Source organism: Pseudopipra pipra, chromosome 3 (genome assembly GCF_036250125.1).
Source record: "Pseudopipra pipra isolate bDixPip1 chromosome 3, bDixPip1.hap1, whole genome shotgun sequence".
Lineage (NCBI taxonomy): Eukaryota > Metazoa > Chordata > Aves > Passeriformes > Pipridae > Pseudopipra > Pseudopipra pipra.
Window position 1 is genome coordinate 53291650 of NC_087551.1, and position 17595 is coordinate 53309244.

Consider the following 17595-nt stretch of genomic DNA (forward strand, 5'->3'; position numbering starts at 1 on the left):
TCAGGGTTTGGGAAAATTTTTGTGTGTTTTGATATTACCTGATGAGAGTCTCCTTTTTGTGACCAGGGTTTTAGGGTTCCTCTCTCTTTGTTTTCCTAATGCTCGCATCCTTACATTTTGTATAGTCAGGATTTAATGTTCTGCAGTGGAAATTACTTTGTTTTCCTTTTGACTTTGGTGTGAGTTGGGTCAGATGTCACTGGGGACTGATATTAGAGAAGCTGAGCCCAGCAGTTCTGACCTCAGTGGTTGCTGCTAGTCCTGAGGACCTGGTCGATGCAGGCTCTTGGGCCCAGATTCATGTTGCGTGACTTGGTTTATAACTAGAGATTCAGTCAAGTACTTCAGTCACCACCGGTACTTCTTTTGTACTCAAGGAGAAAGATGGACATCTTTCTGTGTGGCAAGTGAGAGGGAAGATTTGCTACCATGAAAATATCAATAGCTCAGGCACCACATCATGTGGGTTGCATCTTAGCTGTTTTACACAGCTGTATGTTCAGCCTTCTCTCAGGCCTTTGTGCTGTCCAGAAAGAGTTATTGGGTCATCAACCCTTCTTATTGTACTTGTGATTTCCAAATGAGGTTGGTGACATCTACTGACTTTGCTAACGTAAATCCCTTGAAATTGGGAAATTCTAACTCAAAGACAGAAGTTCATTGTTAATTCCTCGCCTGTTCTATAGTCTGGTAGTGTCTAGCATGGCAATATCTCATACTGCGGTGTGTAGGGGTTGCTTCTCCCTCCTTAAAGCATAACTCTAACTATGCTTCACTTATTGCTATGAAGGCTCTGAGTGGAGTGGACATTTCAAAAAATATCCTTCTTTTAGCAAAGTTTTAAACATTTCAATTAAAAGACATGCAAGAGATACAATGAAACAAAACAGACCCATAAAATTTCAGCAGTGAATGGCCTTGAAGTTGGGTAAAGAAGGAGAAGGAGCAGAGGATAAGTGATGACTGAGGCTACCGCTTTGCTTTAGCTTCCAAAAGCTTTGTTTTAGCTTTGTTGCTGCTCCAAAGCTGAGTATCGCTCTTGCCCAAACATCTATGGTGAAAATCCCACAAGGTATTTTTCAGTAAAACACTGCTGACATTTTTCAGTTTTAATGAACAAATTAGAGGAGTGATGTACTGTATTGTAACAGTGTAACATAAAGCAACCTTTTTCAGTGGTCTTTAAGGAAGCTAAGGCCTGCAACTTTCTAGCCTTTTATGTTTCTTGGTTACATCTCTGAGGAGATGTCAGACGTCCATAGAGTGTTGCAACCACAAAAAAAGGAGGCTGTTAGGGCTATACTTTGTTCTGGAAAGAAGCACCTCCCAACAAAGTAAAAGTGATGGACATCTCCAAGATGTCCCTTTACTCAGAGTGAGAGATGTAAAGGCATCTCTGACCAGTTGTTTAATTTCTCAAAATTCTATGTAATTGTATTTCTTCTGCTGACTAGTACATTCAATCTTCCTTGAATTACCTATATCAGACAGAGCTGAGCTGTTAGCTGTTCATTTGTAGAGGGCACAAGCCTAATCTGTTTCTGCAGGATTTTTCTGACCAGGTTTCCTCTTTAGAATAGGAAAAGACTGGTGATCCACCCCATAGATATGGTCAGTGCCCTGCACAATGGTACAGAAACCTGAAAACTCTTCAAAGGGCATGCATGGTTTTCACCTCATAAGTGGTCTTTCTTAAGCTGTGTAGAGTTTTCTAAGACTACTCAAAATATTCCTTTCCATCACTTTTTCAAACAAATCCTGACAGACTGATGGAGTACATGATACATATAAATGAGGGTAAAGTAAACAGCAATGTGCAGAGACACCGTAACACTAATTGACCTTGTGCAGCATTTATGCTCCATCAGTATCATTTGGTAGAAAGTCACAGGGTAGCCATGAAATCATTGTGCTAGTTCTTAGCCACTGCTGATTAATGTCTTCTGCTCTCTCACTGATTAATTTTATGGAGTTTTGTTACTCTGGTGGGGATAGCACAGCCTCAAATGATGATACGCTTGTCTGCAAGGAGCAAAGCAAATCTGTAAGACATCCTTGTAAGATTATCCTTTTATTCTCTTTAGGGGAATAATCTGTAGTATTTCTTATCACAGGTATTATTGCAAATGGAATGTGCTTTCATGTCCATCTGACAAGCTGAGCACCTCTGCAGTGGTTCACTGCTGTGGGTCAAGGTTACAACTATGTGGACTGGAACTTTTCCTTCTAAGGTTACTATGGGCAGTCCACAGTCACAGGGAATACTCCCTACAAAAGGATGTGGGACCTAAGTCTGAGTCTCAAAGATGCAGGGATGACAAAACTGTTTCTCACGGCTACTTCTAAACATCCTTCTGTTTTCTTAGAGGCCGAGAAAGTATGGGACAGGAGGTTGCTTCCCCTGACTGCTAGATGTGTGGAAGGGTTTATACAGCTTTGTTAGAAAATCTTTAAATATGGCCAATAAAACAGCACAACACCGCTTAGCTTCCTTCTACTTGAAATGCTTGGGTTTTTTTCTATAAACCGTGCATAAACTCCATTTGTCTTTCCCTATTCTAGCACTGTTAGTCTAAATTTTGGATATTTAACCTTATCTGTCTGCACTACAGTGCCAAAGGTAAGCTGAAGCTGCTTGCAATCCCCTATACATCCTGCTGAAAGTGGCATACCTAAGCTCAAGTGATGGATTTTTGAAGGAAGTTTGCTACTTCCACTGTACTCTCTTTTCAACTTTTATCTGTACCCAACTACTTTGCAGCCTTGTCCACAGTAAGTCATCTGGACTTTTCTTTTTACCGATTTAAATGTTTTAATTCTAATGAGCTGCACACTATAAAGGCCGGCATAAATACTTTTTTTACCATTTACTAAGTACAGGCAGTCTTGGTCTTGTGCAAATAAAAACAGCAGCTGTGTGCTCTCAGGGAATTTATCAGTTGCATCGGAGAGTCAAATCTGCCTGTGTTAGACATTGCAATGTCAATGTCAGGACAAATTCAGGGTTAATTCCTACCTTAGTTCAACATTACAATGGATATATGTAGTATCAAATGGGGGTTCCTCTTGAGACTTCTTGGCTTAAGGGCACTTGATTGCCAAGCTCTAATTTGACATCCAGAATGCCCAGGTGGCTTTGAAATCCCAGCTGCAGCCAGTAACAGGGCAGAGGCTGAGCCTCCCCTGCCCATGCATACAAGATACAAAAGAGATGTTCTTAGGGGTTGTCACTAGTCTTTCTAGAAAAGATCTGTTTTAAACAGTTTAAAAGAGCAGGAAATGGCTTAGTGTTGGAGGCAGAAAGTAGCATCCAGGGCACTGGGGAAAAAAGGTAGAGATCCCAGCCTAGGTGGTAAGAGAATTTTGGGAAGAAACATGAAGCAGGAATTGTTTTTATATGTACTTATTTGTTACTATGAAGTTTCTCATTAATGCTAAGCTCTTTGTCAAGAAAAAGTTCTTCTACTGGCAAAAGGGGTTCCTGCATCTTCTATGGTCCATGCAATGTGTATGAGTGAATGTAAAATACTTTTGTGATCATGTAGCATTTCATGCTTGCTTTGACCCAAATGTAAATACCACAGTGGGTACAAAGGGTGATGTCTGGATATTGCACAGTCTGGAATCTCCACGTAAAGGGAAGGACAGAGAGCAGCAAGACTTCAGGAAAGGACAAGATCCTGTGAGCAGCACAGGAGGTCAAGAGCAATATTTTTAATGCCAAATTTGCATGTATTTTCAGGAACATATTAAAGTTTATAAAAATCAGTGCTCATTTGCTGTACCTGAGAGGTAATCCTGTGCTTTGGGATTAGGCCAGTTATACAGAATAATTTCTGACATCAAAATTACATGACCAAAAAGTATCTATGTTGAGGAGTATCATGTATTTCCATATGCTTTCTTATCCAGTGTTTCTTGGTGACAGATGCAGCTCTGACCTCAAAACTGAAGGGGATGTAGAAATAGCATGTTCCCCAATGTCTGCCTGCTCTCTATGGGAAGGTGGTTGAGGAGGAATAGAGGACTTCTAACTCCTCCTTGTAAAACTGTGCCTGGTGATGATGCTTATGACTTTCTTTCAACAGGCTGCTTTGCATCCTTGATCTTGGTGTCCTTGATCAGTCATCAGGCTGATGTAAATCAAGCTGCCCACGTGCAGCTTGAGCTGTAGAGAGTGTAACATCTGACACATTCTGATGCAAAACAAACCTTTCTGACATCAGAAACAAAGAAAAAAAACTGAAGTACTTTGGCATTCAGCTGTTTAGAAGTTGCTTTAAAATAACATGCATAGACACACCCCCCTCTTCCTAAATTAAGTTGTGATTTGTTTCCAAACCACTAATTAATTTTAGTTTCACAGACTGACTCTGATTTTCAAATGTATTTCATCGGTGTGCAGCTGTAATTCCAACAAACACCATTCAATTTTTTCTGTTGCATTTTGTTGGGTTCTAATAAGTGTTGAAAATACTAAATGTATCTAAATTTTATAGTCCTGCAAACTGTCATTATACAAAACCGTGAAGCTGGTTGCATGTATCGGTGAGGAAAGTAACTTAATTTTTTTTAGAGTGGTGGCATTGTTTAAAACTGGAAGATGTGAAGCTACAGAGTAATATGGACTACATGGCAAATATCTGAAATTTTAACATTTATTTTCATCATATAGGTGTTTTATCACAGGAATGGTTGAGATTAAATATTGCAAATTCATTTAGCCTCCACCCTACTGAAGGCTTTGTATAGCTCAACTCATTTGTAGAATAACTTTTGCACTTGTTCATTTGATGGCCTAGTATGTTGGTGAACCTAGTTACACAGGTAATCAGTGGTGAACCACCCAAAAAGGATCACTTGAAACAGCATGTGGAGTAAATTACTACAGACAGTTCTGAAATGCACTCATGTCCTGATAACTTCACTGAAACAAGAGTTACACTTGATGTAAGTCCTTATTTGAATGCATTTGCTAAATACAAGGTGATAAATGGCACAACATATGCAACTGTCCAGTTTCTTAGTGAGTATCTGAATGACAGAAGCACTGAAGAATTATTTCATGTAGTATCAAGGTGTTGTTAAGGTAAAATTGGGTAATGATAGTGATATTTTAGCTTTCAGAGAAATACTTTGTAAGAAAGAGAACAGTGGAATAATTTTCAAATTAAGCATTAAAGATTATTGCCTGCAAAAGTTGCTCTTGGATATTAGTGGTGGTCATACAAGAGAAAATTACCTATTTCACAGTGTCAGAAATATCTCTTTCTCTTCCATCTTTGCCTTACAAGATTAACTGTTGTTGTTCTATCTTCAATTCCTACCTGGCTTGAAAATTTTCTGTTTTGTCTTTTTTCTCATTTTTATCATTCCTCTAAAGAATCTCAAAGATTTAGGTTTCCATTTGCCTGTTTTGAAAGCAAAAGATCCTGATATGTAGTTGACTCCCTGGAGAGAAAGCATCTGAACATCTTTTGACAATGCAGGACATTGGAATTTGAATCCTCAGTTCCATGTTTCATTGTTTAAAAAGCAACAACAAAACACACAACACAATATAGGTAGCAGATGACAAATAAAAGAATTGTTCTCGATGCTTATAAGATATTTATCTACTGATTCTTTCTATTTTGATGCAGTGAGTGTTGCAAAATAAGAGAGATGGAAAACAGTGTGAAGCTACTGTCATAAGAATCAAAGTATATCTGCTCTCTCATCTTTTGCATCTCACAAGCTTGTCTCTGAAGACTGAAAATAATTTGCACTGGAAAATCACTAGAAAATTTTAAATTAATTTTACTGCTGTGATCTGGATCTGCTATAAATTAAAGCTGTTCAAAGCTATCAAGATACACATCAGACAAAAATCAATGGCAAGCTCTGGCCCCTGAATTTGGAACAAGACCAAAACTGGAGGAATTCAGAAATAATTGTAGTAGAGCTTGTATTCTGAAAACATTGGTGTTTGTCTCTTTCTTCTGACTTAACAGAGTGCGGAACAGATCAGTGCATTGTGCCGGAACTTCCAAGAAGTCCAAGCAAGCAGTATGGAAGGACAGAAGGACAACCAGGATCCACCTCCACGACCACTGGCTCGCCACCTTTCTGATGCAGATAGATTGAGAAAAGTCATCCAAGAACTTATGGACACTGAGAAATCTTACGTCAAGGTAAAAAAAAACAAAGTCTGGCTTGCTACAGCCTTGTTTTTGAGGCTGACCATAACTTGTGGATGTTCTTTAATATTTCATGCTTATCTTTATATAACCAGCCCTCAACAAGGGCCATAAGCTACGAAGTCTGCTTATCTACTTGTTCCTGTTGTTTTCAGCAGGCTTGTTCCTGTAACAGGGGCTGTAGGATTTGATGTAGTAGCATTAGTTCTAGTCAATTTGTAGTTACATCGGAGAGTGCTAATTTGTGGGGAGCAGATACCTGCAATACAAAAACAGGTTTTAGGGAATGTTGCCCTAGTTTTGAAGATGCAAATAAGTCTGGTAGAAGAACAGATTAGTCGCCTACAAATCAGAAAAAAAGTTTAACCGTGGAAAATAGCTAAAAGTCACAACTCCAGTTGGTTGTAGCATCACACAAATGTTATTTCTCTTCTGACTGGTAAGTCCGTAATTTGTTAGATATATCTCTCTTCTTTTTATAAATCCCAAATTGATGTGACTGGATGCCAAAAGAAACATGAAAACGTTGATTTCATTGACCTTTAGCACAGAGGAGTCATCTTCTTTACTGGATCTCAAAACACATAGTTACAGATGTCGCACTTGCTGCAATAATGTTTGCAGAAGAGAACACACTTTGTCTTTGTACATCCACCCATACTGATACACCCATATGCTCTAAAGCTTGAGAAAGCTTTATGGAACATGGACCCCCATGTATGTCCTGATGTTTCCGTTCGAGGAATTGCTTGAACAAAGCATGACCATGGAGATCACTGATTTATATGAAATTTTGCACCAGGAAAAATCCTGGCAGGTTGCACATACTCGTTGTGATGTTCTCAGGTAGTCGCTTGTTACTCCTTCTACATAGAATTTCTGGTGTTTCTCTTCTCGGAGTCGGAAAGCCTTGCAGGGGGCCCCAGCTCTAACATCATACTTTGGTGTGGGATAGTTAAAGTCTTCAAAAGTAGCACCAGTTCCTTGAAGAGGTGACTGAAAAAGCCCCTGATCACATCCACCTGACAACATAACTGAGTACTTTATTAACTAATAGGATTTTAAAATACTACATGTCCCCCTGAATTTTACTACAGATGTTTAAATGAGTGGCTATTAATATGGTTTGTCTAACACACATTAACAGAGGGACTCAATAGAAAACCATCATCTGTAACATTTTTTCCTCATGCTAGGGTAAAATATAATTTGTTATAATCAAGCTGTAAAGCTTTAAGGATGAAACAAAAACATTATACTGAATCAGTTTGTGTCTAATTTAGCAATAACTTCAGTGCTAACAACATGCAAGTGATTTTGTTACTGGAAACTAATTTTACCTCTATTTCATTCCCAAAACTTACCCCTATCTCAAGGTCACAAAAAGAGCAATTTCAAAATATTACATAAAAAGTGAACAAATACTCTTTCTTGCAGGACTTGAGCTGCCTCTTTGAGCTGTACTTGGAACCCCTTCAAAATGAAACCTTCCTCACTCAGGATGAGGTGAGGGATAACTGAAATACATGCTTTTCATTCTTTTATGGGTTAAGACCTTGGCACTTGGGTTTTTCATTACTGAGAGTATGATAGAAAAAGCAGACAACAAAGATAACAAAAAAGGAATTATACCAGTCAGTGTCTTTTTGTCTCGTGTGTGCATCACTTCTTTTTCCTAAAGGGTAATTGTTCTTCTGAATTAACTGCTAAGAAATCTTCACTTTTTGTGTGGGTTTTTTTATAAAACCCCTTTGAAAAGTATTAACAAAGACACTAGTGGCCTTTGCAACCTCTTTGTGTGTTACGTCTCCTTAGTCCACTGTTTTCATAAGACTACTCTTATGGAGTGCTGTACTTCATAGCCTGATGTTTTTCACAGATGGAGTCCTTGTTCGGCAGTCTGCCAGAAATGCTGGATTTCCAGAAGGTGTTTCTGGAGACCCTTGAAGATGGAATATCTTCTTCCTCAGATTTTAATACATTGGAAACACCATCTCAGTTCCGGGTAAATACTTCATCATTTCACACTTTGTAGTGTGCCTGAAAATGTTTGTGAAAATCTGGCTTTAAGAAGTTTCTGGCTCTAAGAAGTTTCATATGGTTGCTTTTATGTTTGAAGCTTTACTTTGGCTTACAGACTTCTATTCGGCAATGAAAGATATGTGCTATTTTTCATGGGTTTATCTTCCCTTAGCAGAAGATGCAACGTGGGAAAACGCAGAGTAGACTTTGAGTACACTATAAACTAGCAGTGCTTGTGATGCAGAACTCCTTTTGTAGAAAGGTTATTGTTGCTGTGCTGAATTCTGCCCTGCCCGTGCTTCTCCCTACTGTTCTCAACTTACCTGCTACAGACTGGGAGCTTTTCTTATGTGAGGTCCTAGAAGAGGGCCTACAAAGTGTAAATGGCTGTAGCACCACCCAGTACCTTCCCTAATGGGAAATGGAGTCACTGGCTCAGGATTGGCTGGCAGGTGTCCCAAACACTTGCTGCATTTTGTGGAGCAAACATTGATTAAAAAGAGGGGAGAGGGCTGCTCTCCTCCTCCCTCACGACTCCTCTTTTTTATATTTGCTTTAGGAGGCATTTTCTAAAAACCTCTCTCTTGTGATTCAATCCCTCCCACATCCTCCCAACCTCCTCTTCATCCAAGAACATCAGAGGTGCCCTGTAATTACCACCTGCCTGAAAAAAGGAAAACAGTTGGAAAGCAATCCTGTATTTGTTTTACACTGTCCCTTCTGGCTTTGGCACTTTTATGCCTTGCTTCCTATTGCTCATGTTTTTTTCCCAGCACAGCAGAGTTACATGTCTGTTGATTTTTGTTCCTGTGCTGCCTGAAATATACAGTAAAACAGAATATCTGCAGTGGTGTTACCTGCTCAGGAAGAAAGGAGAAAATTGCAGGCTATGCCTAAGTAGGCTGACCTCTATACTCAGCAAAATACAAAAACATCATTGAATTACTACCAGTAGTATACTCATGTTATATATGTGTATGTATATATATAAAATACAAGATATGTGTAGAAAGATAGCAGATAATCACAACATTGAGTCTGCATGTCATGTTCCTCAATATTTATTTAGGATTCTAGCAATGAATTAACATCTGATTGTGTTGATTTCAGAAATTGCTGTTTTCCCTTGGAGGCTCCTTTCTGTATTATGCTGACCACTTTAAACTGTACAGTGGCTTCTGTGCAAACCACATCAAAGTTCAGAAAGTTCTTGAGAGAGGTAATTTATTGTCTTCATTATTGTAATTTATTTGCATGAATTCAAACTGCAGTGAACTACTGTAAAAAATCTTGCAACTTGGTAAATCAAAGAATGAATATTGGTACAAAACAAGGACTGATCAGGTATCTTTCAATAGGAAGAGCAAAGATCAGAGGTTCTGCTGTAGTATGTATAGACCTGAAGAATGAGATTCCTTTTGTAACCTCTAGGCCATAGCCTGGATAGCTACAGAAACATCTTCCACAAGTTTGTGCTGTCTGCAGACCCCGACTCCAAAAAGCAGCAACAAATGGTAGAGTAACTTCAGGATTAATTCCTCTACCATTCATTGCAGTTCAGTGGAAAAATTACATTGAGGAATAATCTCACCTTGATAAAATTGCTCTCTCAGCCCTTAAGAATGTTATTTCATGCAGGAAATTATTATGAAATGAATAGTGTATACTACTCTGTAAACCATCTATTGAAAAGGGTGAGAGCTTTGGTGCTGGGTTCAAGTTGCAATTCCATGCTTTCCAATTATTGTAGCTTCTATGACTTCCATGTTCAACTGACCAACTCTTTTTTTTTACATCTAGCCAAAACAGATAGTGCCTTTAAGACCTTTCTGGATGCTCGAAATCCCACAAAGCAACATTCTTCTACACTGGAGTCATATCTCATAAAGCCTGTTCAGAGAGTGCTGAAATATCCTCTGCTTTTAAAAGAGCTGGTGTCTCTGACAGATAACGAGAGTGAGGAGCACTATCATTTGACAGGTAACTTCTTCCTTTCTTCTACAGGAATGAATATGGGTTAAGTTTTATTTCCTCCCCTTTCTGAAGATACAAGTAGGCATTCTGATAGATAGCACAGAACTTGTCAAAACCTAGAGAGAAGTCCCTCCCTCTCCTTAAAAATAATTAGGTTTTTTGTGTTTTTAGCCACCTGGTGTGTCCAAGTCCCTCTGAGAAGTAGATATGCCCAGTATTTGCCTTGGCAAGTAGGACTGGGGTCTTAATCCTCATGCACAGGAGCATTTCAGGTCACAGTGTTGCTTTTTTTTCCCCACTTGAGAAACACTGACCAAAGCTCCATCTTGTGGTTATTATTTAGTTCTTGAAATGTGTCAAAGTTTAAGAGTACCACAGAAGGAAATTTTTGTTGTTTGAGGTTTTTCTGTGATTCTTGCTTCCATAGAGGAGATCAAAGCTTTACAGTCTTTCTATGTAGAAAGACTTATCTGTCTAACACACATTCGAGTGCTTGCTTTTCTATGCTCTGACGCTTGGGAGTTCACCCTGACAAATTCCAGTTCAGGTCTGTCAGCACCTGGTAGATGAAAATCAAGACATTTATTTTATGGATCGATTGTCATTTTCACAAAATAGATTCAGGCAAAAATCCATTGTCAGCAAAAAGTCATGAGCTGGCTTCAAAGGAGCTGCTGATATTGTTCCCTTGCCCAAACAAGCTGCAGGTGATTTACTTTCAGGTCAGGATGGATACCAAACTGCTAAAAGGCTGCAGCATTAAGAGCTGATGAAATGAAGCACCCTTTTCCAATTCCATTCTGAATTAACAAAAAAATCTAATGTAATCTTGCTTGCAAAAAAACCCCAAAACTTAAACAAAATCTGACCACTAGCATTTAATTTCATGTATACAGTCCATGAGGAACTTTGTCCATTCTGTGGGGACAAAAGCAATTTCTTTCTCCTAAAGCTCATCAGGTAACTTATTCTAGAATGAGTGTAGATTACTTCAGCAATCCTAGTGGCCCTATATCTATAAGATGCAAAATTTAACTGTGGTTACTATCTTATTGCTATACATATTCAAACATTTGGAGGCTTGTCAGTGGAATGCTTATTGCAACCTTTTTTAGGCACTTAAGACACCAGATGAGCATTTTTTACTTGCTCTGATCAAGAAGTATTCCCTCTACTACTATGAGAAAGCACTGATGTAAAGCTAAAATTCAGTTCACCAGAGCTGGGAACACAGCATTATTTTACCTGCCTCAAGGGGAACTCAATTAAAGAAATGTCACGTTTAGAAAATACAATTGAATTACATAGCTGTCTATAAAATTTTTAAACCTTATAGAAGCACTAAAGGCAATGGAAAAAGTAGCAAGTCACATCAATGAGATGCAGAAAATATATGAAGATTATGGCACTGTATTTGACCAACTGGTTTCAGATCAAAGTGGAACAGAAAAAGAGGTAAGAGAAGAAACATGTTCTATTGACTCTTGAAGCATTATCCAGCTTGCTGTTGGGGTTTCATCTCTTCTTGAGGTAATTTTGGAAACTTACTTTTGCTGGGCGTCCTCCATTCTCCTTTAATATTTTGACTTCTGTTTTGTATCTGCCTGTCAAGTTTCTTTTTGTCAGTAGGTTATGGTAAAATTTTCAGACAGCTGCCAGAGCCGCCTTCTGGACTGACATGAATTGCAAGCAGGACTAGACATAGTTCTCAGTAGGAAAAATCCTTCTTTTTTCAAAATGTTGCAAAGATTATCCATGCCCTAAGGCATTTTGATTTCATGCTGTAGAGTTCTTAAGTTCTTAAGATATTTTTTCACCCGTATAAATGAAAATGACAATTCAAGGGGTTTCACATTAAGATCTGTTATTCTCATTCTCTACACTTCCAGTGCTGAGGCATCCATGGGTATTTGTCAGAGCAAAACCCATTAGTTATACAGAACTGTGTGAACTCATCTCCCAGAAGTGGGGCAGCAAGGTCTCCACTTAGTCATTTACATCAAACAATCACTAAGCAAATCAAATCTGTAAAGTTGGATATCAGATATGAGAGATGTCAGCTCAGTTGTTTTATTTCCATTTGGCTACCTGGTTTCTCATCACTTATGGGAAACAAAACTTGACAGCCTGTGAGATTCTTCAGAGTTACGTTGTGTCCCCGGAAGAAAGGAGCCTCAGAGTACAAGACCTCCATTAATTCTGCCATTGGCAGTGTCATTAATACTAATAACTCTATACTTACAGCTACTAAATCAGCCAGTTCACAACTGGCTATATGTAAGTGACAGGTTATTAGGTCAATTTAATATTCTTCTAAGTTATTAATAGTAAGAACTTCTATCCAGCTTCTATAACTTAGGGGCTATTACTTAGTAAAGTTGTTACTTCTATTAAAAAGGGTGATTACTCACACTTTTCCTGCTGTAATTGTAGATCTCTTTCTGTACATAGAGTAAATACAGAAAACAGATCCTTAAAGTTACTGATATGTACTCCTGAACATTTTATATTTATACTGTTTATTTCTATTATCTACTGTTATAATTTAATACAGGTGACAGAGCTTTCAATGGGAGAACTTCTGATGCACTCTACAGTTTCTTGGCTGAATCCGTTCCCATCACTGGGCAAAGCAAGAAAAGACCTTGAACTTACAGTGTTTGGTAAGTGCCTTCCTTAATGACTCTGCTCTTTCAAATCTAAAGATTACCACATTAAACCTTCTCACAGGATAAAAGCCCCAAACCCTGCTCCCTGTAGCCATGTGATATCTGGGGTGGACTTATATTTGAAAAATACACAGTTGTATTTCCTAATATGAGAAAAGTTTCTATTTGTTGGCTTGCTGGTACTGTTTGCTCTGTGAGCCACCTGCAGCTGCTGTCTTGCCTATATTTAAACTACAGAAATCAGAGATTTTCAAGAGGCTATATTATCTTTAGAACAATCTGTCAAATGAGGCTTTCAAAGGAAGCTGGTAGGAAAATCATGATTTATTCTACTCTTGTGAATTCAGGCTAACTTCTGTTTTACAGCTACTGCATTGAAATCCCCATCCAGATTTTTTAACCTGAAAGCAAATGTGGAAATGAGAGCATACAAACAAGAGTTTTATTTAATAGAATAGATATACAATTAATCATTTATTCATTACCTAAGTAATTAAATCTTTCAGTGAAATATCTTAGGCACTCGTCCCTTTCTTTAAAAAACATTATTTTAATATTTCACTGAATAAATACCTACAAAAGAACTCCAAGCTGATGACAGACATGTTTCTCTTTCTCAGACAAGTTTATCTTTCTCCCTTTCTCTGGGAAGCATGACAGGTTAGGGCAGAGGATGCTTCGAACAGAACAAACAGAAACTACCTACCAGGCTCCTTGGATGAGCTTCTTGGTGATCCACATATGCTGGACAATTCCCAGCATGACATGTACAAATGAAAGGACTCTGGCCTGACGCTTAACTTGGACTGGTTGTCTGCCACTTGGGAAACTGAATTTTATTCTCACTTCAAATACCCTGCAGGCAGCCTAGAAAATGTATCCAGTATGTGTAAGTGAAGAAAGCTGCCAAGCTTTGGGGTTAACGCTGTGCTTTGCTATGGCTGCATCCCAGCTTCACGTAGAGACAAGACTCAAATTCATACTATTGCCCCTCTCTCCTCTGGAAGGAAACGTGCATGAGCAGGGATAGAGCTGATTCTGCCCTAGAGTCCAGTCTGGGATCCAGCACTGCCCTGAAGAGCCATCCCTTGGTTCACCTGCAAGTTCAATGCCTCCATGTTTCTGTTCCTCCTTAGAAATTACACTAAACATGTCCATCTCCCTGGAGGCTGAAAGATTAGATAAAATTAGTGAGACACTCCACTTGGATGTTGTGGAAGCCAGAGATCTCCTGCAGAAGGAAAGTAGGAATTGAGATGTCTCAGTTTCCAATTAATCCAATGTTGAACTGCAGGAAGACCAGACTTAAGTGTCCTTTTTCACAGCGCTCTCTTGGTATAGGCCCCTCACTACACTTGAAAGTGTCCACTGATTACAGAAAGAAAACTTTCTGTGTAATCTACATCTATTGTATTTGTTTATGTGAAGATTTACAGGACATAGTTTGGTGGTAGTTTCAGAATAAATGTATAGAATTCATTCATCTTAAATGTTTGGAACAAAATGTGAGGAAAAAATACTGAAGTTGCATGAAAGTGTAGGATGAAAACCAATTGTCATCTTAATACAGGGCAAGTGCTTTTCAATGTTTGCTTATCTCATCCCTCACATTCCCATGACTACAATAATCAGCTTCTCCAAGATAGTTATAGGTGTAATAATTCAATGAAAATACTAACAGTCTTCCTTTTTTTTTCTTTATCTTTTTAGTTTTTAAAAGGGCTGTTATACTGGTATATAAGGAGAACTACAAACTTAAAAAGAAAATGGTAAGTCTGGTATCAATGTAGGTGGGGGGTGTTTATGATACTACTGCAATGTGAGATTGGTGTTGAAGGTGAAAACACTCAGGTGAAATGTCACCTTCTCTCACTAGGCTGGAATTCTGGCTATCCCAGCTACAAGAAGTGCTCAGTATCTGTGTAGCAATAAATATTTTCTTTTTTTATTTAGTAAGCAGCAGCATCTTCTCTGTGTGAGCCCCATGTTAGTTTTGTCAGGTGGAATATGAAACATTGCCATGTAGAAATCATTAATTCTTCCAGATGGCATTTATGATGGTCTACCTTAACACAGTGTGTAGATGAAAGACCTTGGTTTTACAGACCCTCAATCATCCTGGAAGGAAAGGAAAAGGGACATTATAAACATAACCTTCTCTGTCCCCACTTACAAACCTGGACTGCTGAAGTCAGGTAGCAAGTTGTACATCCCAAGTACCAACAGTGATGTACTGCACCATGCTTATTGTAACAGATGGAGGGGCTCTAAAAGCAGCAGCAGCAGCTACATGATTAATGTAGTCTGTTGATCAACAGTCTGCATGTTCTTTCATGGGAAACTTGTTCCCTAGTAGTATTTATATGCAAGATATTATTTTTATTCATTAAAATCAAATGGTTTTAAAAGTTGAAGCAATTATAAATTCCAAAGGTTGTGTCTATCACCATTTCAACTACACTTACAAGCACATTTTTAGGGGACTGAAGTAAAGCATAATGAATTTAGTTTCTCTTCAGAGGCAGGCCTTTTAAGAGTAACACAAAACACCACTACTTTTTTTCTCCTACTTCTTAGAAATATCCTTGTTGGTTTTTTTTTTGCAGCCTACTAATGTTCGTGCTGCACATAATTATGGGGACTTGGATCCATTTAAATTTCGTTGGCTGATTCCTTTATCTGCTCTTCAAGTTCGACTGGGGAACACAGCAGGTAACTCTCTTGCTCTAAATACTTGAGTATCAAATGCTTTTCTGGGATTCTGTAATACTGCTTCTTCCATATGTCTTTCTGGAGCCTCTGGGAACAGGCAGGTGTAGAGAAAATACTATGCACTGTTGTCTCTGCAGTCAGGGAGTACAGGCTTGAAACATTTACAGACTTTCTTAGTTTGCTATGTTGATTTCTTCCATGAGTTCAGGAAGATGCGAAGGAATGACAGAATAGAAATCCCCAATAACAGGAAAGTGATTTACCATAATTGACATCCTGGTGACACCCTGATGCTGTGTGTGCGCTGATCCTCATGTTTTTCCAAACAGGGCAAAGTTGACTGTAATTTGTGGTAGTAGAGGCCCATGTTTTTATTTTCAAGTTGATCTTTATGCTCCTATTCATTCCTGCATGTTCTATAAAGTGTCACAAGTTCTTTAAACAAACAAATGCTTTGCACACCTGGGTGAAGGCATTCTAAGGCTGGAAGGCATGGAGAAGCAGGAAGAACGGGGGAAAGCAAGTCTTCAAGAGAGAAGTTATCAAAGGCAGTGCTAGGCTGCCTCAACAGGAGCACTCAGGGGACTTTTTGTTGCATTCCATCTTGGGTGAGATCTTCTGGGGATACACACATGGCTATGTTAACACTGCCTTCAGGAGTGAGGAGCTTGGTCTTTCTACTGCCAAAGGCTTTGTGAGGTATATACACAAGTAATGTTTCCTTCCATGCATAGGAACAGAGAACAGCTGTATCTGGGAACTGATTCACACCAAGTCAGAACTAGAAGGCAGGCCAGAAACAATTTTTCAGTTGTGCAGCAGGTAAGCTTTACGTGGAGATTGTATTTCACAAATCACATTAATGGAATTAAAAAAAAGGTTTTCCCCCATGTCACCTTTGCATCAGCAGTTTTGATGCAGCACTCACTCTTTGAAGCCAGACACTACATCAGTGTTTAACTGCATAAAGTATAACAAATTCAAAAGGGGAGTGAATTGGTGCAGTGATCTAACATCAGAAATCTGTGCACATATATGAGCATAAGTTCCAGTATGGTATGGGCAAAGTAATTGATTTGATCAGTTGGTTAGCAGAAATTACTTTCTTATAAAGAACCACTTAAGGTGGTGATTCCTTCGTACAGAATTTACCTGTCAACTTGTTTTCTAAGAGGAAGTAATCAAGATCTCGAAACACAAGGTATGTGAAATGCCTAACAACACGTCAAGATATCCCTGCACGTGTCAGGAGTGTTGGAATTAGATGATCTTTGAGGTCCTTTCCAACGCAAAACATTCTATGATTTTGTGATAGCTGCAAGCCCACTACTAATATAAGCTATTAAAAAACTCACTGCACTAAAGTACATCAGCAGAAAGGAAGGAGGCAGATTTTATCCCAGTGTCTTATTTCAGAGGGGAAAATTAAGTTCTCTGTTTTTTTAAACTTGCAGTGATTCTGAGAACAAAAGTAACATTGTGAAGGTGATCCGTTCTATTTTGCGGGAGAATTTCAGACGTCACATAAAATGTGAGCTACCGCTGGAGAAAACTTGTAAAGATCGCCTTGTCCCACTCAAAAATCGTGTACCTGCAACAGCCAAATTGGGTAAGAAACACCTTCTCAAAGTGAAAAATAGTCTGGACTTCAGTGCTGGCAGAAGGTTTGCAATTATTACCATGACTGTAGAGTGCCGCGTGTCAGACCCGCAAATCCCATGGCTTTATTTAGGCTGGGGAAAAGGTAGTTTCTCCACCACTCAGTGCATGACAAGGGCTAGATGAGATAAGCAAGTTTGCTATCCCCCCTCCCCACACTGTGATCTGTCATTAGCTCTCTTCTTAAGGGAAGACTTAATAATAAGGCCTAAATTAATTTTGCTGGGAAGAAACAGACTCCCTTTGGCATGGTATTAGTGTTCTTTCCTCTGTTCTCTCCCTTTAGTAACTCAGCCCTCATACCATTTATAGCTAAAGCAACCTGAAAAAGGCAGAGGTCTTGCTTCTTTCAGTGCACTAAATCTGCATCCCACCAGATA

General features: G+C 38.8%; 1 protein-coding gene across 4 annotated transcripts in view; it reads left to right on the forward strand.

Annotated features, from left to right (window-relative positions):
- Window positions 1–17595, forward strand: part of TIAM2 (TIAM Rac1 associated GEF 2) — a 91761-nt gene that overhangs the window by 72482 nt on the left and 1684 nt on the right. For all 4 annotated transcript variants that reach the window (XM_064649213.1, XM_064649215.1, XM_064649214.1 and 1 more), the window contains 11 exons: window positions 5994–6173; window positions 7617–7685; window positions 8059–8184; window positions 9312–9420; window positions 10002–10181; window positions 11512–11630; window positions 12730–12838; window positions 14555–14613; window positions 15451–15556; window positions 16291–16378; window positions 17011–17165. In XM_064649213.1, coding sequence (XP_064505283.1) covers window positions 5994–6173; window positions 7617–7685; window positions 8059–8184; window positions 9312–9420; window positions 10002–10181; window positions 11512–11630; window positions 12730–12838; window positions 14555–14613; window positions 15451–15556; window positions 16291–16378; window positions 17011–17165 — 1300 coding nt within the window. The remainder of the gene's footprint in view (window positions 1–5993; window positions 6174–7616; window positions 7686–8058; window positions 8185–9311; window positions 9421–10001; window positions 10182–11511; window positions 11631–12729; window positions 12839–14554; window positions 14614–15450; window positions 15557–16290; window positions 16379–17010; window positions 17166–17595) is intronic.